The sequence below is a fragment of the Brassica rapa genome, chromosome A01 (assembly GCF_000309985.2).
Source record: "Brassica rapa cultivar Chiifu-401-42 chromosome A01, CAAS_Brap_v3.01, whole genome shotgun sequence".
NCBI classification, from domain to species: Eukaryota; Viridiplantae; Streptophyta; class Magnoliopsida; order Brassicales; family Brassicaceae; genus Brassica; species Brassica rapa.
This window is the reverse complement of record NC_024795.2, coordinates 5,017,416-5,042,704: the sequence shown is the minus strand read 5'-3', so window position 1 is coordinate 5,042,704 and position 25,289 is coordinate 5,017,416. Positions and strand designations below refer to the sequence as shown.

The window sequence follows — 25,289 nt, the reverse complement described above, 5'->3', positions numbered from 1 at the left end:
AAACCACAAACCCAAAATATTCTTAAAAGTTAATCTAATCGATCATATTAAACAAATTACAATAAAGTTGTATAAACTAATTATGCGTGATGGTAAGAGATCACCCAAACACCAACAACACAAATTACCAAATAAATCACATTTATTTCGTTAAACGTAATGTCCTTGCACTCATGTATTTTTGTTATTTAGTGGTTAAAGACCAAAATTCTGTGTGGTCCAAAATGTTAAATTATGTGTGAAAGTTATTAGAAAAACACCATATTAAAAAACACCATATTTTTCTAAGCTTTTCAATATTTTCTTAATACTTTCTTTTTATTTGCAGATAATTTACCCACATCGATGGTTTATTTACCTCTCATTGAATTGATTTTGTTTTGTATCACATTTATTTTCTCAATTTTGTTTTTGTTCACCTTTTTATTTTCTCAATTTCACTAAAAGAAAAACTCCATAGCATGTAACTGTTGTTGTCTCTGTTTAATGCCAAATCCAGACAAAAAATTTGTTATCTTGAATAAATTATTAAATCCATCTAAATTAACAAAAAGTAATCAAAATTAAATTTAAATTAAATTTAAATTCTAAATACGAACTAATTCTAAGGACTATAATTTAGTTCAGATATTTTATAGATGATGAATGTGGCAATCCAGTGAAAAGGTCATTTAATAAGGGGCAAAAATGGGAATAAAGATACAAGATTGATTTCTCTCTCTCTCCATCGGATTATCACTCCTTTAAATCACCATCAAAGAAATTCCAATTTTCTCGGATTTTTATTTCTAAAACTATTTTTTTCTTACAATCCCTAAAACCCTAGTCCTCTTTCACGCAACCTACTAAACTCAGCTCAAAGCTCATCTGTTTCTGTAAGTCTCAAATTCTCTTATACTATTCACCAAAGTTTCGATCTTTCCCAAACAAAAAGAACTTAATCTTTATCAGATAAATAACTTTAATTTTGTTATTTTTCAGTCTTGATTCTGAAAAAAAAACAATTATAGATCCATGATTCAGATTTCCTGATGAGAATTTCTAAACCAGGAAAGCTAAATTCAAATTAGAAAGAAGCGTTATGTGTACATGATATTGTTTTTACAATCAAGCAAGAGAGCTTGACACCTGTTTCATCTAGAGTCCAACGATCTGCAAAGAATCCAGAACACTACAGTAATAATGATTTCCTTTTTTAATTTAATTTAATTTATCTTCTTGTTGGTAACCAAGAAACAGCTTAATTGATTAGTATTTGTGTACGAAACACCAAACTTTTAAATAGATCATTGAACTCGACTCCTGTATTTTTTTTTGTCTTGTTATCTTTAAAGTTTCCATTGATAATTGCTTCAGCCGAAAGTTGCTGTTTCATCGAAATTTAGTAGCTAATTTATCATTAGCTTCTGATCTTCCTTGTAGCTGTTCTTTGAATATCTTTTGCATTATCAACATTAAACCTATTTAATCAAAATCATCTTTTTATTTAACCTGCCTGTCAGATCTAGAACATATCTTCGAATCAGAATAGCTAATATCTTAATTATGTATATATGATGAAAGTCTTCTCTTTAAAAAGTAGATAAGGATGTAACATAATTAAACACATAGATATATGATATATATATGTAGAGATTTGTTCTTATGATAGAGATTTTATTTTTATAGGTAAAATTCTTATGATGATGAGACAGTTTCTTAGTTTTTGTTTCGTCTTCTTATTGCAGGGCTCGTGGGCTGAAATCATTTCAGACAGCGCTTTTGATGACTCTGCAACAGCTTGCAGACAAGCTTAAACGAAGCTGTATCTACTACTGACTTTGATGGTGAAATATCGAAAACCCTAAATTAAAAGAAAGAAAAAAAAAAAACAAAACTTTTAAATTGTTTTGTTTTGGCTTTTGTTTTTTCCTCTGAGTGTTTTTTTTTTCACCATCAATGCTTACAAAATACAGTGTGTAAACAAAACCAAAAAAAATTCCTTCTTTAAATCCCAAGAAAAAACCCTAAAGTCTCGATTTTTAAATTGTTTTGGGGGAAAAGCTTTTAGGCATGAGAATATTGGTGAGATGTTTCCTAAAACCGGAGATGATGTTATAATTGGAGATCTGATGAAGACTAACAACAATGGAGACGTGGTGGATAACAACAACAACAGCAACCGGTTAAGCAGGTGGCATCACAACTCTTCCCGGATAATTAGGGTTTCGCGAGCTTCGGGTGGCAAAGATAGACACAGCAAAGTCTGGACTTCCAAAGGCCCACGTGACCGGCGTGTCCGGTTATCAGTCTCAACCGCTCTTCAGTTCTACGACCTTCAAGACCGGTTAGGTCTCGATCAGCCGAGCAAAGCCGTCGAGTGGCTAATCAAAGCCGCGGAAGATTCCATCTCCGAGCTTCCTTCCCTCAACAACACGAATTTCCCGATGACCGATGACGAGAACCAGAACCAGACAGTAACTGCTGCGGCGGCTAAATCGGCTTGTAGTAGCAATTCGGACACGAGCAAGAACTCTTCTGGTCTGTCTCTTTCGAGATCGGAGCTAAGGGATAAAGCTAGGGAGAGAGCTAGAGAGAGAACAGCCAAAGAGACCAAGGAGAGAGACCACACTGGTTCCTTCACCGATCTGTTGAATTCCGGTTCGGATCCGGTTAACGTAAACCGGCAATGGATGGCTACTTCTTCATCGCCTGCTCAAATGGAGTATTTAACCTCGGGTTTGATACTCGGGTCGGGTCAAACCCATTTCCCGATTCAAACAAGTGCTCACCCTTTCTCCGACCATCATCATCATCCTCAAGAGTTTTCCTTCGTTCCCGACCATCTGATTTCTCCGGCAGGATCCAACGGCGGTGGAGCGTTCAATCTTGATTTCAACATGTCGTCGACCACCTCCGCCGCCGGAACCGCCGGGTTCAGTGGTTTCAACAGGGGGACCCTTCAGTCCAATTCATCAAACCATCATCAGCAGCAGTCTTTTCTCGCTAATCTGCAGAGGTTTTCATCATCAGAAGGTGGTGGAGGTCCACAGTTCTTGTTCGGTGCACTGCCTGCAGAGAATCACCACCCCAACAGTCACCAGTTTCAGCTTTATTATGAAAATGGATGCAGAAACTCAGACCAAAAGGGCAAAGGCAAGAACTGATGATACTGTTACCATTTGCATCTTTTGTTTGAGTTTCTTTGTTTTTTTTCTTTTCTTGCTTTTATTTATCACCCAAATGTCAAATCTCGCTCCTCTTGGTTTATCTTTCGGATCATCATCATCCTCTCAATGTGTGTGTTAAATCTGTTTGATACGATGGTCTAATTTGGAAATCTTTTCAGATTGGGTTTGTAATGTTGTATTTGTGATAATAGAATTTTGTTTGTGGCTTCATAATTCTAGTTTTATCATTTATACTGAGTTTTATTATTTTTGGAGCAAACAATAGAGTTTATTTTTATTTTCTCTTTAGTTAATTGTTTTAGTACAAAAGATACTAGTATTCATGAAACAAGCATAGGTCAAAGACTCAAGGTAATAGGGCGATCCTTTTAAGGGTACTAGATTGAATCAAATCAAATAGCAGAAGTAAAATTATTGATGGATCCTTTTAATGGAGAGACATCAGTCTTATAAAAATGGATGTGTAGAAATAAATAATTTTTATGATAGATAAATGAAACTGAAAAATTAGGACAATGACCATTATGCACTGAAGAGAGTGAAAATTAAAATGATCTGTCTCCTGTTATGCTCTATGTTTGGTTCCCTTCTTCCTTAGCATCTCTCATCTCTTTCTTCTTGTCTGTCTCTCTCTCGATATACATCAATTTATATATATCTATATAATAGTATATGATATATCTTCCCCATTTTGACAGCTGTTCTCTTCATCAATGGCTATTCCCAAAATTTCATATTTTTGTTATGATCTGTTTTTATTATTGTAAGTATTATAAACTTTTTCATTCATGTGCTACTTGATCTTCTGCACCCACATGGGTAGCCTATCTTTTAGGGTACTAGACAAAGTATTATTTAATATGTTCTTTTAGCTGTTTATTTATTTTAGCATTCAACTTTTGTGTGGTTTTGGGATTTAGAGTAAAGCTGGTTTACTTGTGTTTCATGTTTTCTGAGGCTTTATCATGTAAAGGGAACTTAAAAGGATTCGCTAGAGTAAAACTTTCAAAAGAGTGAAAGACTATATGTTTAGTATATTTGCTTGAAAGAAATTAACAGTATAGTGGCCTAAATACAAGAGATAACAAATATTATAATAGTCAAATCAGTTGATTCATATCACCTGATTAATCTTACTGAACAGTTTCTATTGTTTGGAAATTATAAATCATACTCACTTTGTTTTATAAGTAGTTTTATAATTTTTTATTTTTAAATATAAATATTTAAAAATGTTCAATGTAGCTTTTACATTTATTGAATATGTATAACCAAATTTTTTAAAACTAGTTTTATTAGGTAGAAGAAACCACAACTCCAAAATGAGAAAAACGTAATGGAATAAAAATTAGAGAAACTCAGAAAAGGCTTGCACTATAGGCAAAACAGAAACTTCTAAATGTGTAACCAATTAAGTTACGTTGACTTTTTATAATTGATTGAATGCATATTAAATGATAGTTTTCAAAGTAATAGTTTTCTTAATGTAAGTGTTTTATAAAACTACTTGTAATTTAAAAAAGTAGTATAGACTTTGTATCAACAGTTGTGTACTTCAAAAATCTTTTTGGGAAAAGGATTTCGCTTATTAGTTCGTATTAAGGCGTTTTTAAGTGTTTTCGATTCATTTTGATTTATCTTTTAGGCATGCTTTTCGAATTTATTACACTTTGCTGCATCTGCTGAATGAAGACAGTCAAATGGTCCATATTATTTTTTGAAATAATGTTATCACGTTCATAATGATTGAAAGATATAATAAAAAAAGTTATCATTAAGAGAATGGTCCATAATTACAAACTAAAAATGAAGAAAGAAGACAACAAGTTTGATAGAAACGAAATTGGTTCTTTTGAGAGGGACATTGTTTTTTTCCCAATGAAATTGTAATTCAGTTCCAAACCAAAGAAGAAAACGAAAAATCAAAAATATATTGAATATTTCAAGGTACTCAAGGATTCTACTTTTAAATTATTTAAAAATATTTCAGCATAATTTGTTTTCTTCAACATAATCACCAGTCGGAGCAAAAATGAGTCAACTCTATTGTTGACCACTTACAATTATGTTTAGTAAAAAAAAAACAAACAAAATCAATATTACTTTCTGTGACAAAAAAAATTAATACTCCTTCCGTTTTTTAATATATTTCATTTTAGAAAAAAATTTATGTTTTAAATTATATGACATTTTCGGTTTTGTATGTAAAATTTATCGATACTTAATGTTATATGATCAATGATAATATACTTTTTATTTTATTATTGGTTGATTTGTGGTTAGGTAAATAATTAATAATGTTTTTGTTTAAAAAGTATAAAAAATTTAATGATTTTCTTAATTTGTGTGGATAATTCTAAAACGACTTATATTAAAAAAACATAATATTTCTCGTTTTTCCCCACTTGAATTTGGCGTGTTTTAAAACTATGCATTGAGAAATTTAGAAATTTGGCCCATGCTACCTTTGTATTTGTTGAGCCCTTAAAAGCTTGTTTGGTTAGTGTAATGTTCTGTGTTTGCAGACCACCTAAGAAAAGCCCAATATATAACCCTTATATTTTCTTATCGATCAGTTTTGAGTTTTACATGTGTTCTTTTTTTGAAAGCTATATTACATTTCTTCACTTTGGGTATAATCTCAAGTTTTACATGTCTTTCTTTATATGTATCTGTCTTATAAATTTTGAAAGCTATTAGATTATTTTTAATACGAAATGTATGAGTTATCTTTTAGTTTTTTTTTAAGAGAAAGAATTGCTACTTTAAATTATTGATTTACTAAGACAACACAAAATTCATAAGCTTTGTGGCAAATTAATAGAAAAATTATCTTTGTCTCGGTTTCCTCTCTTTTGTTTTTTTTTCATATCTCAGTAACTCAAATATGAGTGATTATACAGTTAACTAAGGTAGTAGACTTTTGTAATCAGTGACATTGCCATTTCTGCTTGGCTATCTTATTCATGAGACAACTCATGTTCTACTGAGTTAATGAGATAATGTTAGCTTCCCGATACAGTATTTGATCAACGAATTAATGGAGTTTTTCAACAGAATAAGCCAAAGCTATATATGATTCATGTTTTAAGAGGAAGTGTAATAAAACAAAATTGTCTACATTACTACAATTTCTGTTCCACAAATCCGGTGGGCGCAATTTCTGTGAAACTGTGGTTCATAGCTACCAATATAATAGTTTAGCTAACGAAATCAAACCAAGTAAGCTAAATTCCTTACAATAAAGGTGTTGAAACACTAAATTTGTAATAAAGGTGTTGAAACACTAAATTTGTATTGAAAATAAAGAAAAGGGGGTAAAATTGTTTGTAAAGTTAGCTTATAGTTAGTGACTAAGTAGGATTATATGGTTGGGTTGGTAGTTAATAAAATGGAGAGTAGTTATACAACGGTGTCTACAAAGATGTAGGACAATTACGAATGCCAAAAATCAAGTTCTCTAACAATGTTCAAAGTAAACAGTGGAGAGATTTCCAAACCATATAACAAAGCGTACAAAAGTAAAAAAAAAAAGATGTATGCTCGAGTAAATATCGATAGCTATTACAAACGTTGAAAAATTAAAATAGGATTAGGATGTATCGGTCGTTTAGCCTAACCGATGTTCTGTACTCAAATATTCCAACTAATAAACCATTGCTTTGAATTAATATAATTTATTTTGTAATTATATAGTTTTTTGAGTGGAGAGGTCAATTTCCAAATTTGTGTATAATATATATTGTCTAATACTTTACTTCTTTTGGGAGAAAAAGCCTTAATGTTCGGGAAGCCTTTAATCATCTATTTCTTTCGTTTTTTTTCTCTACAAGCCTTTAAGCACCTATAATTGTGTCTATTTTCGTTTTTTTGTTTCTACATCACAATGAGAAGTCCACTAATTTTGTTGTTTCTAAAATAAAAGTCTCTTTTGACATAGCTTTATATTCACCACACCACACCACACCAATCAAATCTGTTCGTGATTGATACAAAAAACTGGCAAGGGAGAAAGGTAGTGTTTATCTTTCTTTTCTTACAACTTAGCTGATGCTAATGTTTATTAAAGTTAAAGCAAAGAAAATTAGATGAATCGTTGCACACGATTCATGTTTCAGAGTTAAGCAACGTGTTGCCTAACCTTAAGCTTAAGCTATGCATAAATAACAAAATGTCACCATAAAAGGAAAAAACGACAAAATGAGGTTTGGTTAGAGACATGTTCTTAACCCGATGCGTTAGGTTGGTTGAACTTGTAGTAGTAAATGAAACTCGATCTCGAATATGTTTCAACGCAAAGTAAAACTTGTTTTCCTCTTCTTACAAAGATAAACTCCAATCGAAAATAGAGGAAAAATATACATCTTTCTCCTGTAAATTATGTCGCGTGAATGATTTTAATAAATAATGTTTTTATCAGATATGATTACGAAAAACACTTATTTAAACTAGAGAAACAGTATAATGTGACATATACTGATACATTATTATTTACTTAATGGACAATAATTTCATCCCACTCACAAACTTTTGCCTGCCCCAAAGTAAACAGGTGGGCTCTTTCTTGTTGAAGTATCCAATATCCATATCTTTCAAGCAGACCAAACGTACATATATACTTCATATTTTATATGATATGCATATGTAACCAATATTGTGAAGCGGGATAGAATATACCATTCTCAATATTATGGTATTGTTTTAAGCATTTAGGTACACATTGCTGTATATAAGTTATGATGAAACATAACTTTTTTGGTGCACTACGCACACACTGACTCTGACATACACACATGACGATACATATTTTAACAAGCGTAGTCGGTTTTAGACCAAGGTGCATTTCATTTGGGTTTTAAATCAATCGATTGACTAAAAGAGCAAAATATTAATTTCGTTATGAGTTCAATCTTTAATACGTAAATAGCACAAGTTTGTAACACTATTGTGGTTAGATTAACAGACTCAAATATCAATATTGGTCTCTGTTTTTTAAAATTTATAAATATTTTATTTTTATGTCTCATAGCAATGGTTTTTGATGCAGAAGTATGAAACACTTGCAACTGCTCTCAATTTTATTTTATTTAACAACTTGGGAGAAATATATAAAGACAAGGGAGAATCAAACTGTATCACTTACCTACAAATAATATTAACATTAATAATGAAAGAAAGATGCACAGAGGAAGATTTTATAAGATAAGAAACTTGCTCTTGCACGATTGCTATGCGAGCTGAAAATAGAAAAAAAGCAGCCAGCTGATGCGGTTTCTGGTGTCTGAGCAGCCGGAACTAGAAGCACTGAGTCATTAATTCTATAGAGTGCCCCAATGGTGAATCTGAGAATGACAAAACTGATCTTATGCACTCTATTCAAAACCTGGCCAGCCTTCAGGATCCACCTATCAAACAAAGCAGAGCAAAGATTGAGATTGTATCCCTCTTGATCAACAATGAAACATATAAATTTTGAATATTTTTTTTTAATATCAAAACTAATTTGGTCCAAAACAATTGATCACTCAAAATTACTTCATAAGCAAAAGATTCATACCTCAAGACAATACTCCAACTCTTGGACCTTAGAACGAGTTCATCTCAAGACAGTAAGTCCTCCTCTTAACAAGCATCTTAGCAGCCACCCCATAAGCCCCATCAAACGCAGAAGAAACCCAAGACACATCACACACCTCCTTCTTCGACTCACTAGGTCTAATCGCGACCAAAGTCGCACCTTTCAACACAGTCCCATCAGGCAACTCCAAAGAAGGAGCATACCAAAGTCTCATGTTCAGAGCCGGCACAAGCGTCCTCTTAGAAGCCGAAGAAGCAGACAACGGTTTCACCCTCAACTCCTCCAACTGATCTCTGTTCATACAAAGCACTCCTTGCCCATCGGTATCCGTCAGCACCAAACTATCAAGCGTCTTGTGCTCAGCGATGATCGGCTGAAGCAAGTAGTGCCTCGCGGAGGCAGCGATCAGGGAGCTGATCGTCCACACGACACGAAGCTTCAGCCCTCCGTTCGTGTAGAACGACTCCGGTATGCTCCCGTTGTCCTCCACCGCCGCCGCCGCGCTGTCGCCGTCGGAAGGAGGAGGGTCCGTGGCCACGGAGGAGGCGCCGAGGATGACGCAATTCTCGAGGGTTGACCCGAACTCCGCACGCCATTTCAGCAAAACGCCGTCGTCTATGCCTAGCTCGCCGGCGGGAAGCTCGATGCGGAGGAGACGAATCTCGTTGAAGTTTTTGAGGACCTGCGTCGGGGAGTGGTGAGTCACGCCGCCTTGCTCGATCTCTCCGTCTTCTCCTCCTCCGGTGATGGACAACGACGAGGAAGGAGACGGTGACGACGATGAGGATGATGAGCGTTTCGTGGAGAGGAGCTGCGTCAAAGCGTGTAAAGGCTTGAAGATGAGGCGGAAGATGGCGGAGAAGGGGGAGGCGGAGGAGCGAGGCTTGTCGGGGGAGAGGGAGGAGGGATCGTCGTCGTCGGAGATGACGCAGTCGACGCGAACGACGACGTTTTCGACTTGGGGGACGAGGGAGTGGAATCTCTTGGAAACGACGCCGCATCGGCCGAGGGCTTTGACGTCGCCGATGCGGTTGAAGACGAGGAGGAGGATGGAGTCGGGGAGGTGGTCGAAGAAGTCGGGTGGGTCTAGCGGTTCCGGGTGGATCCGAGAGAGCGGATCTGAACGGTGGATAACGGCCATGAATGAATGAGAGAATCAGAGGAGATAACGCATGGAAGAGAAGAGGAAAGGAATCTTTGAGAGAGAGAGAGAGAGAGAGAGAGGATATAAGAGGAAGGGAGTTGATTAGATCCACGAGTTTCTTTTTCTTTTGTCTCTTGTCTGAATATTTAAGAATGGAAATAGCGCGTGTGGACACGCGTGAAGAGATCAGAGAGAGGATTTCATTAATTTAACATGATTGAGATAATTAATTATAATCATCTGAATACAAGAAGGGTAGTGACAGAATTCAAGTTAGGTGTAGGTGTGTTGATTTTCGGGTATTGAAAAAGATCACCCTGAAAATTTTGCGATGAACTTTATAAGAAAGTTCGTATAATAAAATGGGACTGGCATTTGATTAGATAAAACCACTATCGTTTTTAATAAAATTTAATTTAAGATACATACTTGGATAGTTTTAAATTTTAATTTGTTTTATTTTTTTATGATAATCTATGTTATAAATATGGTAACAAAAAAATTAAACAAGTTATATTAAAATATTTTAGAATATCCATTTTTCAATAAATTATTTTAAACAAATAAGTTATACAAATATGCAAAAAAAAATATCGATGGTTGAGATGATTTGACATCTAATTCAATATAAACAGAAATACACTTTTAATTTATAAAATATATTTTCAATAATATAATCAGTGTAAGAAAATTTTGCTAATTTATATTTTATCAAATGATATGTTGTGGGTAATAAAAACATTTTCTACGATCCATATATTTGAATATAAGCTTACATTATGATAAATGGGCTATATTATACAAATAATTATGTTTGCAGACTATTATCAAACAATAGAAAACATTAAATTGTGTGAAAGCTTCAAATGGTACGTAATCCACCATTTTCACCATGCATAATCTAACTGAGCCTACAAAATATCCTAAGACCATATAACATGCATTATACAGATTTGAATTTTTGATAGTATCACAACAAACTATTGCATTAATACAACCATCTTACTCCAATTCTTGGTCGTATTCTTAGTTTTTATATTGTGTGATTATTTATTCTCTACCGGTATAATAACCCAAATAATTGTAATGCTTCGTGGGTGTTCAATAATCAAATAAGAATAGATGAGAAGATACAGTTATATAGTTATTTTATACAAAGATTATTCATGGCATGATATGGAGTTGCATTATCATAAGATTTTCGACTTAGCTGTACCACATGATAAGTCGTTAGGTCATTTGGTGAGAATGAATTGGATTTGCCTAGTGCTCTATAGTCTACTCGTAGGCAAATTCTTCCTTTTCTTTTTCTTTTATAATAAATTATACAATTCAGTTCTAATAGGTGTTAAAATGGAAATTCAGATTCAATTTGATTATTATATATGTATTAGTTAAAAAAATTTAGTACCTCAAACAAACATTTAGAGTTCCAGATTCATCCCGTCTTCATGGAATTTCCTAGTGTTTGTTACTACTGTTGGAACTATTTTTTGAACATTATGAATAATGTATTCATATGTCAAAAAATAAGTTTTATTTGAATGAGAAATGGAGGTCTAGTGTGTGTGATTTGAAAAACTTGTATAAAGTAGCAAATACACACATTGGATATTTGAAATTGGATTTGGGTTTTTTGATTTGTTAGTTGGACTTCATGTTCATTGACTTAATCTTATAAACCAAATATATGTTGATCTTTTATATTGATAAAATATAAAAAAGAAATCCATTTTAAAGTATATTATTTTGTTTGAATTGGTCAAAACAATAATAATTTTATTCTTTAATTTCTTGGTCAAAATGTGGAATAAATTCACATAATAATGACAAGAATTAAAAACTCCATTAGTGCACTATGGAGGTTTCATTTTTGTGTTGAAAAATGAAACTTGTGCTTCTCATTATATTTCTATATAAAGGCTTGTGAGCCATTTAGAAAATACACACATTCATACAATCAAGAAACATTTCTCCCACTCAGAATAGTTATGCTAGTATTTTTTTTTATTTTGAGTCTGAGAGTACATCACAGAAATAGGTTCGATAGATTCTGTTTTTCGGTGATGGTAAACAGAAACAATGCTGCAGTTGTATCTTGGGAATCTGAGCGCCATAAAACCGTCACACTACGGGGCGTTTAAAGATTTAAGGAAAGAGATTATCTATCTCGACTCTGCAATTCTTCTTTATTTTTATATTTTGGTATTGAAACTTTAGTTTATGTTCTTATTATTCTTTACAAATATCAGTTGTCCTATGGTAGTAAAATAAGGTTACTATAATTTAATTAACAATATGATCTGTGATAATATAATTGGAAGCCAGATAAAGAAAAGAGAAAGTGAGATATGTAAAATGCATTTAGACAAGTCATGTGTGGAATCTGAAATGGCACAGTACAGAGCATTGATTTAGATCTGAATCAATAAGAGGAGAAACTTAGCAGGGAAGTAACAAAAGCCGCAGATATTGGTGTCACATGCACGTCGTGTCATGTGTCCATTCTTACTTTGCACGCCCCGCCGTTTTTACTTTTTATCGTCGACGTAAAAATGCAGCATTGCCCGTCCGTACAAGTTCACCAAAGTACATTACATAATTTACGTCGTAACCTTTTTTTTTTCTGGAATCCAGATTCAATAACAGATAATGAAGACTTAAAGTATGTATGTCCACAAGAAATCAGTGATTTTTTTTAAAAAAAAGTTGTATAAACGAAAGCTTTTTTTTTTAAGTAGAATATTTGTGTGAATTATATAGAGAAAATTACAATAAAATATAGGTATGGATTGGTGCAAAATAATGGAATACATCAGAGAAACATGTGACTATTAAATGCAAAAGCAGCAACATAAGTTACAGAACTCGAAAATACAGTAGGATTCAAGAAATGAAAATTCATGAAACATCTAAGATCCTTCCTCCTTAAATAATATCCTTGCATCATAATTCAAGAAAATAAATAAATAACATCCAGCTAAATAGATTTGTAACACGATTTCCAGATCATCAATCTCCTATTATTTCTCAGTATTATTTTTTATTTTTGTTATGATCGTACAAAGTTTATACATTATAAATGAGAAATCCAACCAATCATATGTCAGTGTTTGTTAATCATCCGTGTGTACATGTGCAGAACACAAACTCTTACGTAACATAACAAAATGTACAGAAGAGTTATATAATATAGGTGTCAAATACAGTACGAGTATCTTTATTTACATATATGATAGAAAATGATACATCGTTATATTTAAATCACAACAAGGCCCGTTCAAGAATTTACGTACTTGCATAGCTGCATTTTAATTAGTTTCTGGTACGGGGTTGTGAAAATAAAATAAAAACTATAGGGAAAATAAGTAAACTATAATAAACAATAGAGGGGTCTTCTGCATGTAATTTCCAAGAATTTAAATAACAAGCAACGCTACGGTACACGGCTCATAGACACATGATCGCTAAACCGGAAAATCATTGTATTCCGGGTTGTTATTAATTAAACAACTTCTCCTACAGTTACAGTAAACCGAGGTGAGAAAGAACTCACCACAAAGCTAGAGAGTTAAGAGACTGTTTCAAGTGGACATAATAAAAGCTTGGAACAAGTTCTCTGCACTACGCATCTGTTCAGGTGTGCCTGATACGAGAGCAATGCGATCACCGTGTGAAGTTTTGGAATCCGAAACTTCTACCATCGCTCCTGATATCTGAAAGACAGAGATGCAATTACCAAATGACAAAAAAGATCTAAGGAACAAACCGAAGTAATGATCATAAAGATTTCAGAAAACAGACCCTTCTTATGTTCTCCAAATTGCCTCCTCCTTTGCCGATAACTTTACTCACTGCACTCGCCGGGACAAGAATCTCCAAGGCAGAAGATTGATACAATCTATAGATAAAGAAAATGTTTTAAACCATTTGAAACAAAGTGATAAAGAAGAAGCCAAGTTCTTTGCTGTAGTTTGAAAAACTTACCCTCCATATGAGTATGGACCGACTGATACCAAACCATGATCTCTTGCCTGTTTATGAAAATAAAAACTAAGACATATGTCACCAAGAGAATCAGAAGAACTCAATATGTGACCTTACCGGGAAACTACTTTCATAACCATAGAATCTGTCTGAAGAAACCATTCCCAAACTGCTTTCCCCTGTCTCTCGCCTCTGATCAAAATCTACAGAAGCATATTCTGGAACAGAAGATACAAAAGGAGGAAGTGTAAAACCGGAATGATCAGATCTTGAAGGAGGATTCCTAGCAGAGACACTGCCTCTATCTTCTAAAACATCTTCTCGGAGTCTTAGAACAATCTGAATGAGAGCATCTCTCACACTGCTGACTTCACCAGATACCTAATGATTACAAGAGATTTCGAAGTTGAATATAAATCAAAAGAAGGAGAAAAGATTTGAACTTTGGTAAGGATCATAACAACCTCAACGAGATCATCGTTATTCCCTTTGGAGATACGGATACTGGCGTTGGTTCTTTTCCTGATTTGGGTTATGACAGAACCGCTTTTCCCTATAACGCATCCAATAGCCTTGGAAGGAACAATTAGTTGCATCTTAACAGTCTCCTCATCATCATCATTGATCTTCTCTTGCAGAAGAAGAATAGCTTCAACAGCCATAGACTTCATATCATCAGGAGACTGAATAACAAACAAACAACAATATAAAAACAACACTTCACAAAAAGAAACGATGATAAAAAGTGGAATCAAACCTCTGTAGCGGTGACAATAATAACACACTCATCATCACCATGATTTGCTTTATTAACCTCAATACGAGAACCGCTCGCTTCTCTCATTCCATTAATGGTTGAACCTTCTCTCCCGATAACACGGCCGATACTGGACACAGGGCACAACACCTTCAAAACCAGCTCTTTCGATCCAGAAGACCCGCCAAAACCATGAGACACAGCAGGACTAGTGGTTTCTGCATAGCCCTGAAACTCAGATGCATTCACAAACGTTGGAACACCTGCCCTCTGATAGACATAACTAGAAACCTCCGTTGGAATCACAACACTAGCTGGAGTTTCTTGCACGGTTGTTGAATCTAGAGGAATCTGTTCACGAGGGTTGGTCTTGTACATGGTAGCAGAAACAGCGTAAAGAGCCTTCTTCACAGATTCATGCTCACCAGATATCTAAAAACCAAAACATAATTTAAAAAAAAAACTAGCCGAAAGTAAGTAAAAATTAGAGTTTCAGACACTAATGTTTCTTTGTAATAACATAATTGAAAAAAAAGACACTAACCAGAACTACATTGTCAAAATCCAAGGCACAAGCATGAGAAGGATCCGAGACATCTTTAGAATCAACCTCAACACTAGCTCCAGTTCTTCTCCTAATGCTCTTGATAACCGCACCAGCTTTACCAATCACAGCAGAAGCTTGGCTAGAGGGAACCAAAAGACGACACTCCTCCTTCTTATTACCATTCTTCTCTCCACCACCAGCACTCTCCACACAGCTCACGATCGTGTCGTGGACTCTGAGAAGAGCATCTTGCGCACAGCACAGAGGCTCTGTTTCGGTCTCTGTTACGTCGACTTTCTCCTTAACCGAAGAGTAGATTGTGATGACTCTTTGGGTGCAGCCAGGTGACTGGTCAAAGACTTTGACTTTGGCCTTGGTGGTGTCCCTGATGGCGTTTATGACTTTGCCGCTCTTGCCTATGACGCCACCGATGATTCCGACGGGGCAGAGGATTCTGTAGATTACGAGGTCTTCTTTGTTGGTGGTTTCGTTGTTATCGTTTGAAATTCGCCTCCTTTGATTGTTGTTGTCGTTGTGATTGGATTTTCGTTTCTTACGGTCACTCATTGTGAGATTGATAAGCACAGAGAAAGGTTGCTGATAAGAGCAATCTATTATCAGAAGATAGAATTGAGAAAACAGAAAGACAATGTATTCGATCTAAGAGTTTTGATGTCCGTACAGAGATGATGTGGATTGAGTGAGATCGTCCGGAAGATGGATGGCGGCGGCCGGCGGCGGATAGGATAGATTCTTTTATCACTTCGGGGGCACTGGCCTCCCAAATCTTTTATTTCTTAATTGGTCCTGTTACTTCAGAATTGACCAATAAGACCCTATTTCGTGCAACTACGACAAAAAACCCCTACAAAATGTCAAAATCTAATTTCGTTACAAAACAAGCGTCGTTTTCGGTTTTCAATACAAAATTTATTAATTTTATTCTGTTATTTATTTTTCTATTGATTGAAATATAGTTAGGTATATAGGTAATTGTATTTTTATATAGAAAGTATGTAAAATTAATTGTTTCCTTAATCCGTGTGCACAAATCTAAAACGATACTTAATATGAAACAGAGAGAGTATTAGTTTATAAATTATTTATAAATTCCAATTTACCACGTATTTAATAATTTAATAAATATTTTTATGTCTCTAAATTATAATGTACTTGTTTCTTAATCAAGATAATCATTAAACGAAAAATAATAATTTTTTTTAAAATAAAAATATGAACAAATTAGAGCCGAAAACAAAGAAAAAAATTAATAAAAGAATTAAGAAAAAGAAAAAAAATGAATTGGGCTTCTTATATGGCTTTCTGATTTAAATGATAATGGACCCTTGGCCCATGTCTCTCTCTCGCCTTTCCCTAAAGACGGAGAAGAGAAACTCAACTATCTTATTTCGTCTTCTCCGACGATTGTCTCAGCTGCGATTGCGAATCGGAGCCTAAGAGTAGTCATACGGTTCCACGAGCACTCGTCTTTGAAGCTCTGAAGACTGCTACTACGTACATCATCTTTTCTCTGGTTCCTTGTTCGATTTTTGTTTTGTTTCTTTGGTTCTATGTATCTCTTAGGCCTTGGTTGCATCTCTAAGATTCAAAGTTTGGTTATTTCCATCTCTAAGATTGAAAGTTTATAACTTTTGATTGTTCTTCTTTTCGTGTGTACAAGCATACACAAGAACAAGAGCCTGTCGTGAAAAATGGAACAAATAGATGCAGGAGGAAGCACCACCGTCGCTGCGTCGACCTCTGAAGACTCGAGTTTAGATCCGATAGCACGAGTGAGGAAGCTCTTGTTCCGCCAGATGCTCGTTGGAATCAAAGACGGGAGATTCTTCCTTGGCAGTTTCCACTGCATTGACAAACAAGGAAACATCATTCTCCAAGACACCGTTGAGTATCGCAGCATCAGAAGATCCTCTCCTTCCCCTACTGAACAGCGTTGTCTTGGTATGATCCTCATCCCTGCCTCTTGCAGGACCTCTTGCCATGTTGATTGCTCTATCGAGGAACAGCTTTCGTTGATTCAGCTCAAAGAGTAGAGCCTTGATGATAGAATGTCTCCGGAGCTTTGGTCTCTTCATTATGTCCTTGTATTGTATGATGAATGATTTCACGTTACTTTGTGAAGATAAATGTATACATGCATTGGAAGTCTTTTGGAGTTTTATATTTACATTTAATAGAGAAGATGTTTGTTTTCTTTAGAATCTGTCTCTGTAAGCTGTTCCATACACAATGAGGTAAGGTACTGTTCGTACAACTGTGTCAATGGGAATGGCAAAGTTCACTCCGGAAGACATACCAGTCCCTGCAACAACAAAACTCTTCACTTTAAGATCTGATTCATGTTGGAAGAACAGAGTTTTGGTTATGGTAAAAGGGAACATCATCAACCTTTGCGGGTGAATGTGGCAGTGTTGACGCCTATGGTATGGCCATAAGAATCAAGCAATGGCCCTCCAGAATTGCCTGAGTTAATGTCAGCATCTGTTTGAATAGCTTCTCGAATACTCTTCCCGTTGGGTGAAGGTATCTCTCTTCCCAACCCACTCACTACCTACACCATCCCCATGATAACCAAACAATCAAAATCCCCTTATAAGTGAAATGTTCATATAAAAAATCTAGGGATCTTCTTCTAACGCTTACCCCTATTGTCAAAGTGTTTTCATATCCATACGGATTCCCTATCGCAAAGCAACTCTGACCTACGCGTAGATCACTGGAGGTACCAAGAGCAACAGGTTTCAACTCACGTCCCTCGGTTTCAATCTGAGTGCATAACAGCAGTTAAGAAGGGACAATGCATACAAGTATATGACTTCAACATCATATTGCCTTAAGATTACCTTCAAAACAGCAAGATCATTGTCTGGATCAAGACCCACAATTTTCCCATCCTTGGTAAATCTTGTCCCCATGGCATCAACTAGAGATACCTGCACGAGAACCATAAAGTTACTTACTTGGCTTTGTGTTTTTTTTGTGCGTGTGCTGCAAATGGATAAAAGAAGATGGAGACCTTACAACGTTGTAATCCACTTTGATCTGTAGCTAACTTGGCAATCACATGATAATTTGTCACCTACAATTGTACAAGAAACAAGCTTTTTCAGTTTTACAAAGATTCAGACAAGAGACTGAGGTTTGGTAAGTTTTTTTTTTCATTTGTGCGTACAATGTGACCAAGCTTGTCCCAAACGAAGCCAGAACCTGTCCCTTCGATCTTTGCATTATCCTCAACATTGGATTCATCAGAGGAAGTTTTGGGAAGCTCAATGTCTTCGATGTACACAACAGAAGGCGAAGTTTTCTGTCAAAACAGCAAAAGTTTTGAGATTTTTATTTTCTACGGACAAAAGAAAAGGAGTTTCGAGATTGTCAAAAACCTGGAAGAGATTGACATTTCTCTCTTCTTCTTCCTCAAGCTTTTCTTCTTTCAGTTGTTCCAATGCGATCGCAGATTCCACTGGAAATCTCTGCTGATTGGAAGCGAGCAGAGACGAAGCGAGGGCTAAGCTCGAACCGAAGATCACGGTTCTTCTTCTCTGATCAGGATTCGAACCGGAGCAAGCTAACACTGAACTCGACCGGCTGAATGGAGTGAAAGTATAGGAGATTGAGGAACAAGCTTTGGAAGAAGCAAGAGCCACGTCCATCATGGCTTCTTCTTCCTTCTTGAAGCTCTCTTACAATGGCTCGCACTCGCTTAACCACCACCAACTTACACAGAGAGAGGAGATAAGGCGGATGGTATAGGTTCGTTTGTTTTTTCGGTTCGGTACTGAAACAGTTCTATGGTTTTGGTTTTAGTTTATCCTTTACAATGTCTTAACCGGGTTAATCTTGAGGTCAAAAAAAAAATATAGAGATAAGTAACGTTTGGTCGTGTGGGGCTGCATGAGATCATATTCTAAGAGATTGCTTGTTTATATCTGATCTTCATCAAATGTTTATTTTGGTTACAAAGGTCTTTGTAGTTGACTCCATCTAGGATACTACATTGTTTTTACTATCAGAATGTTAATTTTTTTCCTCAAAATTTAAACGCTGCTCAAATCAGTATGTCATATGTTTGGAACTTTCTGTAACTAATGATATTTCTAGCATTTTACAAGGTTTACATAACATTTAGAAATCAACATTGCTTTCCATACCACACTAATCATCATAACAGCAGAAGTTAAAATTTGAAACACAGAGCTGTGGGAGATGATGTTCAAAGTCTCGTATACACAGTCATAAGCGCATTGGTCATGATTCATCATGAGTCATGACGAGTAAGTGGACTTTACTAGTTAGAAACTGATCATGCTTTGTGATTATATCCAATTATTGACACTTCATATAATATGGAAACTAGGTTAAGACCCGCGTCTTGCGCAGGATGAACATTATATATATAAATTATTTTATATATTATATGTTTATAACATATTATGAAATAATAAATATATGTTGAATAATTAAAAAGTCATTATCTACTATTTATATAATTAAATTGGTGCGAACATATAAATAAATTTTATAAATCGAAAAAATATTTTTTCTATTTGATATGATATATAATTAAATTTAAATGATAGTAACATATATATGATATATTTTTAATATTAATATTTATTAGATGATGCTTTTTGCTCGTATTTTTTTTCATTTGTATCTGTAATAGCAAAAAGTCTAAATTAGTGATAACAAAATTTTAACTGTGGGATTAATGGTTTAAGTAATTTATAATATTTTAAAAATTAAGTTGTCAATATTTTTTAAATTTTTTATCAAAAAAATGTTCAAAGTAAATTTCAAAATTAAGATATTTATGTATTTTTATATGGCATATAGTTTAATTTAAAATGATACATATATTTATATATCTTTTATAATTGATACTTATTAAATGAGACTTTCAACTTATATTATTTTTTAATTATTTGTATCATGTCAAAAAAAAATTTTAAATCATAGATCACAAAATTTGAATGTAAAACTTTTAACAGTTTTAGAAATTTATACTCGTTTTAAAAAAATTCAAATTATAATATATAAATATTTTTTTTTAATTTTTATTGATGTCAAATTTTTTTTTTTATTATATGGTTACTATGATTGTTTAATTTATTTTAATAGCTTAAAATTAAACAAATATAATTATAATACACGCTTATTTTTATTAAATCTTTATTATTCAAAATCATTAATTGTCATATATACTTTAGCTACATTAGGCAATTCCGTAATCTTATTTAAGGAAATAACGAAGCACATTAATAATGTATTTATTGTGGTTTAATAAAAAACTTATTATATATTTAGATGGAGCAACCTATTTCTCTAAGGATTCTAAGAATCATTCTAGTGATGACACGTGGCTACAAAAAAATGTTGTAATGCTTCTCAAATAATATATACTAGGTTAAGACCCGCGCATTGCGCGGAATGAATATTATATATAAATTATTTTTAAGTATTATATATTTTTTACATATTATAAAATAATAAATACATATTGAATAATTAAAAATTTAGTAACTATTACGTATATAACTAAATTGGTACAAATACTTAAATAAATTTTTTTTATCCAGACAAATATTTTTTTCTATTTTATATGTTATAAAATTAAGTTTAAATGATATTAACATAGATATATAGTACATTTTTAATATTTACATCGGTTAAAAAATATTTTATACTCATATTATTTTTGATCGTTTGTATTTTTCTTATAACAAAAATTTTAAATCAATGATAACAATAAAAAATTTATGGGATGTTTAATAGTTTTAGTAATTTATAATTTTAAAAACATTCAATGCAAAGTTTAAAATCTAAATATTAAGTTGTTAATAATTGTTCAAAATGTTTATCAAAAAATTTCAAATAATATTCGAAATTAAAATACTTATGTATTTTATATGGTACATAATTTATTTTTAAAAAATATTAATATGCATATATCTGATATTTATTAAATGAGACTTCCTACTTATGTAATTTCGTAATCATTTGTATCTTGTTATAACATAAATTTTAAACCATGGATCACAAAAATTTCAGTGTGAGATTTTTAACAACTTTAGTCATTTATATTCGTTTTTTAAAATTCAAAATATAACATATACGGCAAAATCTAAATTTTTATTATATAGTTAATGTGGTTATTTAATTTATTTTAAAATGAATTAAAAATGATAGAGAATAAACTGATTTTTATCAAATCTTTATTATTCAAAATCATTAATTATCATATATACTTTAGCCACATTAGGTAATTCTGTGATTTTTATTTAAGGAAACAATGAAAAACATTTATGATTAATTTATGGTTAGTTTAATAAAAAAATTTATTATATATTTATATGGACCAACATATTTTTCTAAGGATTCTTAGAATGATTGTGGTGATGACATGTGGCTACAAAAATATGTTGTAATGTTTCTCTTTTAATATATAGGGGATGGGATATATAAGAATATAATAATGTAAAAGGTAACAAATCATCTCATTTATATAAAATTTATCTTGGGTCATGAGTAGATTATTAGCGTTCATGCATGAATTAGCTCTGTGTAAAAAACAAAGAAAATAGTTGCATCACTGTTAAAATATAACTTTGGGGTACAGAGACGTATGTTACTTTGTGACTTCGTCTTATAGTATTCTTCGCCACCTTCTCAAGAACACCAAGACGCTCTCCGTGTAATCCCGCGCAGAAATTACAAAAAAAGGAAATGGAGATAACGAACGTGATGGAATACGAGAAGATCGCAAAGGAAAAGTTACCAAAGATGGTTTATGATTACTATGCATCTGGTGCAGAGGATCAGTGGACTCTTCAGGAGAATCGTAACGCCTTCTCCAGGATTCTGTAAGGGAACCCATATGTTCTTTTCTTTCCTCCTTATAAATTGTTTTCAAGTATTGGGGGAATGTTACTTTTCCTTTTTCATATGTTGAAAAAAAAAACGTTTAGGCCTCGGATTCTCAAAGATGTAAGCGAGATTGATGTGAGCACAAGGGTTTTAGGGTTTAACATTTCCATGCCAATCATGGTTGCTCCTACAGCAATGCAGAAAATGGCTCACCCTGATGGTAAGTCCTTTTTGAGTTATGTTATATGAGAGTAGCTTCTTGAGATGTCTTGTAAGGAAAAAAAAGCAATCTCATTTCCCTTAACGTTCACTATGTGAAATGGCTTGTCATTGCAGGCGAGCTTGCAACCGCCAGAGCTACTTCCGCTGCTGGAACGATCATGGTTTTGCTTCTCTCTCTCTCTCTCTCTCAACATCTTATTGGCTATCTCCTTTTTACATTCATTTTAATTATTCTTTGGTATTTTTTCAGACTTTATCTACATGTGCTACTTGTAGTGTTGAGGAAGTTGCTTCCACAGGACCTGGTATTCGTTTCTTCCAACTCTATGTAAGTATGCACATGACCTTTTGTCCACACGAGCTATGTATTTTCCCTATTTGATGTTTTTTTGGCTATTGATTCTCTCTTGATTTCAGGTCTATAAGGACAGAAACGTGGTTAGACAGCTTGTGAAACGAGCTGAAGAAGCTGGATTCACAGCGATTGCGCTTACTGTAGATACCCCTAGGTTTGGACGCAGAGAAGCCGACATCAAAAACAGGTGAATAAAATTCACACCATCATATAAAAGTTTGTGAGATCCTTTGCTTACCTTGATGGATATTATCTTTCGCAGATTCGCGCTTCCTCGAGATCTAACTTTGAAGAACTTTGAAGGGTTGGATCTTGGGGAAATAGATAAGGTCAGTGACACAATGATATAATAAGCATACAAAATGGATCTAGAAGCTAAATACCTTTACACTATCTGTTTCTGTTGATAATTGCAGACCGATGGCTCATGGCTAGCTTCTTATGCTGCAAGTCAAGTTGATCAATCACTTAGCTGGAAGGTTAGAATATGTCTCAATATTTGTTCAGCTGGCAAGTATTTTGTTTCAGCTTCTCTGAGCTGGTTTTGTTTCTTCTTCTTCTTATAGGATATAAAGTGGCTCCAATCAATCACAAGCTTGCCAATAATTCTCAAGGGTGTTCTTACAGCTGAGGATGGTAATACTCTGCATCAAACTTTTTACTTTAAATTCGCAAAAAGAAACTTGAGAACATTCTTTTGATCATTTGAAATTTTGGCAGCAAGGGTCGCCGTTGAATATGGAGCTGCAGGGATTATAGTTTCTAACCATGGAGCTCGTCAGCTCGATTATGTCCCTCCAACTATAATGGCCCTTGAAGAGGTTAACCTCTAAATGCATTTACATTAGAAAAAAACAGTTCTAAATAATGACTTCAGCTTATTTTTTTCATATTTGTTTTATGGATATTTAAATTTGATTGTACCAAGCAAATTTAAAAATGGCAGGTGGTTAAAGCCGTGGAGGGTCGGATTCCGGTGTTTCTTGACGGTGGGGTTCGCCGTGGAACAGATGTATTTAAAGCATTGGCTCTAGGAGCTTCAGGTGTCTTTGTAAGTTCATTCATCAAACACACTCTTTAGCTCTTATAATTTTCCCCATGTTTTCTCTCTTTTCATTTCGGTTCTGCATGAGTAGTAACACTGATTGCCTCTCCCTAACTTTTACACGACATGTAACTAATTATTAAATGTTGATTAGGTTGGGAGGCCAACCTTGTTCTCGCTTGCAGCGGACGGAGAGGCCGGAGTGAGGAAGATGCTGCAAATGCTAAGAGATGAGCTCGAGCTGACAATGGCACTAAGTGGGTGCAGTTCTCTGAGAGAGATCAGTAGAAACCACATCAAGACCGATTGGGACTTTCCTCATTACCTCCCGGCCAAGCTATAGGGAATCTTATTGATCACTTGGTTTAATAATCATCGAGGAAAACAAAAGAAGAGATGGATGGTTGGATATATGAAGTAATAATCTCATCGAACTAAAATAAAAATTTACATTTGAGTAAAAAGAATTGCATATATGATATTTGAAGTAAGTCTTTAATTTCACACTCCAATATGTTGTACCAATCAGAACTTTTTGGTTTTTCTTTCCATCTTTCTAGCTCTAGTTTGGACGAGCTTTCTCCCAATTGTGCCTGGTAAATAGAAAGTGACGTGTGTGAGAAGCTAGAGTGTTACTCTCAATTGTGTTCGCAGTTTCTTCCACTGCGACTCATCAAATCGTGGACAAAACCATGAGAAACATCTCTGTGGTAGATTTGGGAGGCAAAATGTGAAGATTGCATCAGATATTGGTTTGCAAAAAAAGAAAGAAGAAGACCGTTACCTTTTTCAGTTGGTTCTTTCAACTGACTTTTTTATTCTCTGATTGATTTATTTCTTCTTACAAACAGATACATCACCTTGATGTAAATACTGGTTTTTGACTGAATAAATTTCATATTCATATGCTTCATAAACACTTAGATAGAAGAGATGGTGTTCAGCGGGGCACTTCTGGTGACTATTTTGGGCTTGTTTTATTATGGAACTTTTAAATGAACCACTTGTATATATGTGGAAAAAAGATATGTCCATTCACCAATCCACAGAACATACCATGTCCAGGCTATATATGTAGGCGCTGCTATCCAACTAATCACTTGTTCCTTTGGCTCCAATAATTCTTTGGATTCTTATGGTGTAAGAAACCATAGAGCCTAGTATTATCCATGAATGCAGAACAATTTTGTCTTCGAAACTGTATGCCTCGTGGTATCAGATCTTGGAGATTGTTATGGGAGAAATTGATGATTGGAAAAAAAAGAGAGGCTGGCAAGATTTTCAGCTCAGGAGTAACCTAACAGTGATCCCGCTAGATATAAGATCAACTGTCGAGAACAATAGCGACGAGGAAAAGAGTAATATCCATTTAAACTGATCTAGTCTCCAGCCCCAGGAGGCTAGGGACCAATGGCTATTTTTTTTTTGAATGAATCGGGACCGATGACGTCTTGGATATGAGAGAATATTGATGACAGAAATCAAGTTGCTTCCTTCAACATCCAATATATCAATGGTTAGATGGTTTTCACTTAGATACAGTAGTCTCTAACAGTAGTATCGTGCCGATATCAAATTCAAATTCCTCTCTGTTTC

The 25,289-nt window shown here is 34.1% G+C and overlaps 6 protein-coding genes across 8 annotated transcripts in view; 3 read left to right on the top strand and 3 right to left on the bottom strand.

The window, feature by feature from the left end:
• The first annotated feature begins 693 nt into the window (after window positions 1-693).
• Window positions 694-3,401, top strand: LOC103856308 (transcription factor TCP2). Of its 2 annotated transcripts, XM_033273587.1 has the most exons (4): window positions 768-875; window positions 1,051-1,176; window positions 1,728-1,826; window positions 2,044-3,401. In XM_033273587.1, exon 4 carries the CDS (start codon window positions 2,070-2,072, stop codon window positions 3,144-3,146), a length of 1,077 nt encoding a protein of 358 aa, XP_033129478.1. In that variant the 5' UTR covers window positions 768-875; window positions 1,051-1,176; window positions 1,728-1,826; window positions 2,044-2,069; the 3' UTR covers window positions 3,147-3,401. The 2 variants fall into 2 exon arrangements, with proteins under 2 accessions (XP_009131682.1, XP_033129478.1); XM_009133434.3 differs by lacking the exon at window positions 1,051-1,176 and having other exon boundaries at window positions 694-875.
• A 4,821-nt stretch (window positions 3,402-8,222) lies between these two features.
• LOC103856300 (F-box protein At4g18380) lies at window positions 8,223-10,028 on the bottom strand. The gene is made up of 2 exons (XM_009133408.3): window positions 8,728-10,028; window positions 8,223-8,575 (listed from the first exon to the last, which is right to left on the bottom strand). The coding sequence occupies exon 1, from the start codon at window positions 9,887-9,889 to the stop codon at window positions 8,756-8,758; it is 1,134 nt and encodes a 377-aa protein (XP_009131656.1). The 5' UTR covers window positions 9,890-10,028; the 3' UTR covers window positions 8,223-8,575; window positions 8,728-8,755.
• A 3,206-nt stretch (window positions 10,029-13,234) lies between these two features.
• Window positions 13,235-16,276, bottom strand: LOC103856291 (KH domain-containing protein At4g18375). The gene is made up of 8 exons (XM_009133397.3): window positions 15,866-16,276; window positions 15,181-15,780; window positions 14,637-15,068; window positions 14,344-14,562; window positions 13,997-14,260; window positions 13,880-13,926; window positions 13,697-13,793; window positions 13,235-13,608 (listed from the first exon to the last, which is right to left on the bottom strand). The coding sequence occupies exons 2-8, from the start codon at window positions 15,748-15,750 to the stop codon at window positions 13,477-13,479; spliced, it is 1,761 nt and encodes a 586-aa protein (XP_009131645.1). The 5' UTR covers window positions 15,751-15,780; window positions 15,866-16,276; the 3' UTR covers window positions 13,235-13,476.
• A 254-nt stretch (window positions 16,277-16,530) lies between these two features.
• On the top strand, window positions 16,531-17,397 carry LOC103856271. Of its 2 annotated transcripts, none has more exons than XM_033273945.1 (2): window positions 16,531-16,702; window positions 16,865-17,397. In XM_033273945.1, the coding sequence occupies exon 2, from the start codon at window positions 16,896-16,898 to the stop codon at window positions 17,235-17,237; it is 342 nt and encodes a 113-aa protein (XP_033129836.1). In that variant the 5' UTR covers window positions 16,531-16,702; window positions 16,865-16,895; the 3' UTR covers window positions 17,238-17,397. The 2 variants fall into 2 exon arrangements, with proteins under 2 accessions (XP_033129836.1, XP_009131621.1); XM_009133373.3 differs by having other exon boundaries at window positions 16,536-16,698.
• Window positions 17,295-18,979, bottom strand: LOC103856280 (protease Do-like 5, chloroplastic). Its single transcript, XM_009133385.3, has 7 exons — window positions 18,588-18,979; window positions 18,377-18,511; window positions 18,221-18,283; window positions 18,048-18,137; window positions 17,848-17,970; window positions 17,593-17,755; window positions 17,295-17,506 (listed from the first exon to the last, which is right to left on the bottom strand). Exons 1-7 carry the CDS (start codon window positions 18,858-18,860, stop codon window positions 17,400-17,402), a joined length of 954 nt encoding a protein of 317 aa, XP_009131633.1. The 5' UTR covers window positions 18,861-18,979; the 3' UTR covers window positions 17,295-17,399.
• A 2,688-nt stretch (window positions 18,980-21,667) lies between these two features.
• Window positions 21,668-25,289, top strand: part of LOC103856262 (peroxisomal (S)-2-hydroxy-acid oxidase GLO5) — a 382,149-nt gene continuing 378,527 nt past the window's right edge. Inside the window, exons 1-10 of the mRNA XM_033273611.1 lie at window positions 21,668-22,291; window positions 22,408-22,454; window positions 22,544-22,621; window positions 22,711-22,835; window positions 22,911-22,977; window positions 23,065-23,127; window positions 23,215-23,284; window positions 23,369-23,469; window positions 23,595-23,699; window positions 23,848-24,853. Of these exons, the coding sequence (XP_033129502.1) occupies window positions 22,129-22,291; window positions 22,408-22,454; window positions 22,544-22,621; window positions 22,711-22,835; window positions 22,911-22,977; window positions 23,065-23,127; window positions 23,215-23,284; window positions 23,369-23,469; window positions 23,595-23,699; window positions 23,848-24,036 (1,008 nt within the window). The 5' untranslated portion in view covers window positions 21,668-22,128 and the 3' untranslated portion in view covers window positions 24,037-24,853. The remainder of the gene's footprint in view (window positions 22,292-22,407; window positions 22,455-22,543; window positions 22,622-22,710; window positions 22,836-22,910; window positions 22,978-23,064; window positions 23,128-23,214; window positions 23,285-23,368; window positions 23,470-23,594; window positions 23,700-23,847; window positions 24,854-25,289) is intronic.

Excerpts from the sequence above, each read along its gene's own strand:
- LOC103856308 (XM_009133434.3), top strand. The coding sequence starts at position 2,070 with ATGTTTCCTAAAACCGGAGATGATGTTATAATTGGAGATCTGATGAAG.
- LOC103856271 (XM_033273945.1), top strand. The coding sequence starts at position 16,896 with ATGGAACAAATAGATGCAGGAGGAAGCACCACCGTCGCTGCGTCGACC.
- LOC103856280 (XM_009133385.3), bottom strand. The coding sequence starts at position 18,860 with ATGATGGACGTGGCTCTTGCTTCTTCCAAAGCTTGTTCCTCAATCTCC. Across the intron at positions 18,512-18,587 it reads GAAATGTCAATCTCTTCCAG|AAAACTTCGCCTTCTGTTGT; the intron begins GTTTTTGACAAT and ends CTGTTTTGACAG. Across the intron at positions 17,971-18,047 it reads ATGATCTTGCTGTTTTGAAG|ATTGAAACCGAGGGACGTGA; the intron begins GTAATCTTAAGG and ends TTATGCACTCAG.
- LOC103856300 (XM_009133408.3), bottom strand. The coding sequence starts at position 9,889 with ATGGCCGTTATCCACCGTTCAGATCCGCTCTCTCGGATCCACCCGGAA.
- LOC103856291 (XM_009133397.3), bottom strand. The coding sequence starts at position 15,750 with ATGAGTGACCGTAAGAAACGAAAATCCAATCACAACGACAACAACAAT. Across the intron at positions 15,069-15,180 it reads ATTTTGACAATGTAGTTCTG|ATATCTGGTGAGCATGAATC; the intron begins GTTAGTGTCTTT and ends TTTGGTTTTTAG. Across the intron at positions 14,563-14,636 it reads TTATTGTCACCGCTACAGAG|TCTCCTGATGATATGAAGTC; the intron begins GTTTGATTCCAC and ends TTTGTTATTCAG.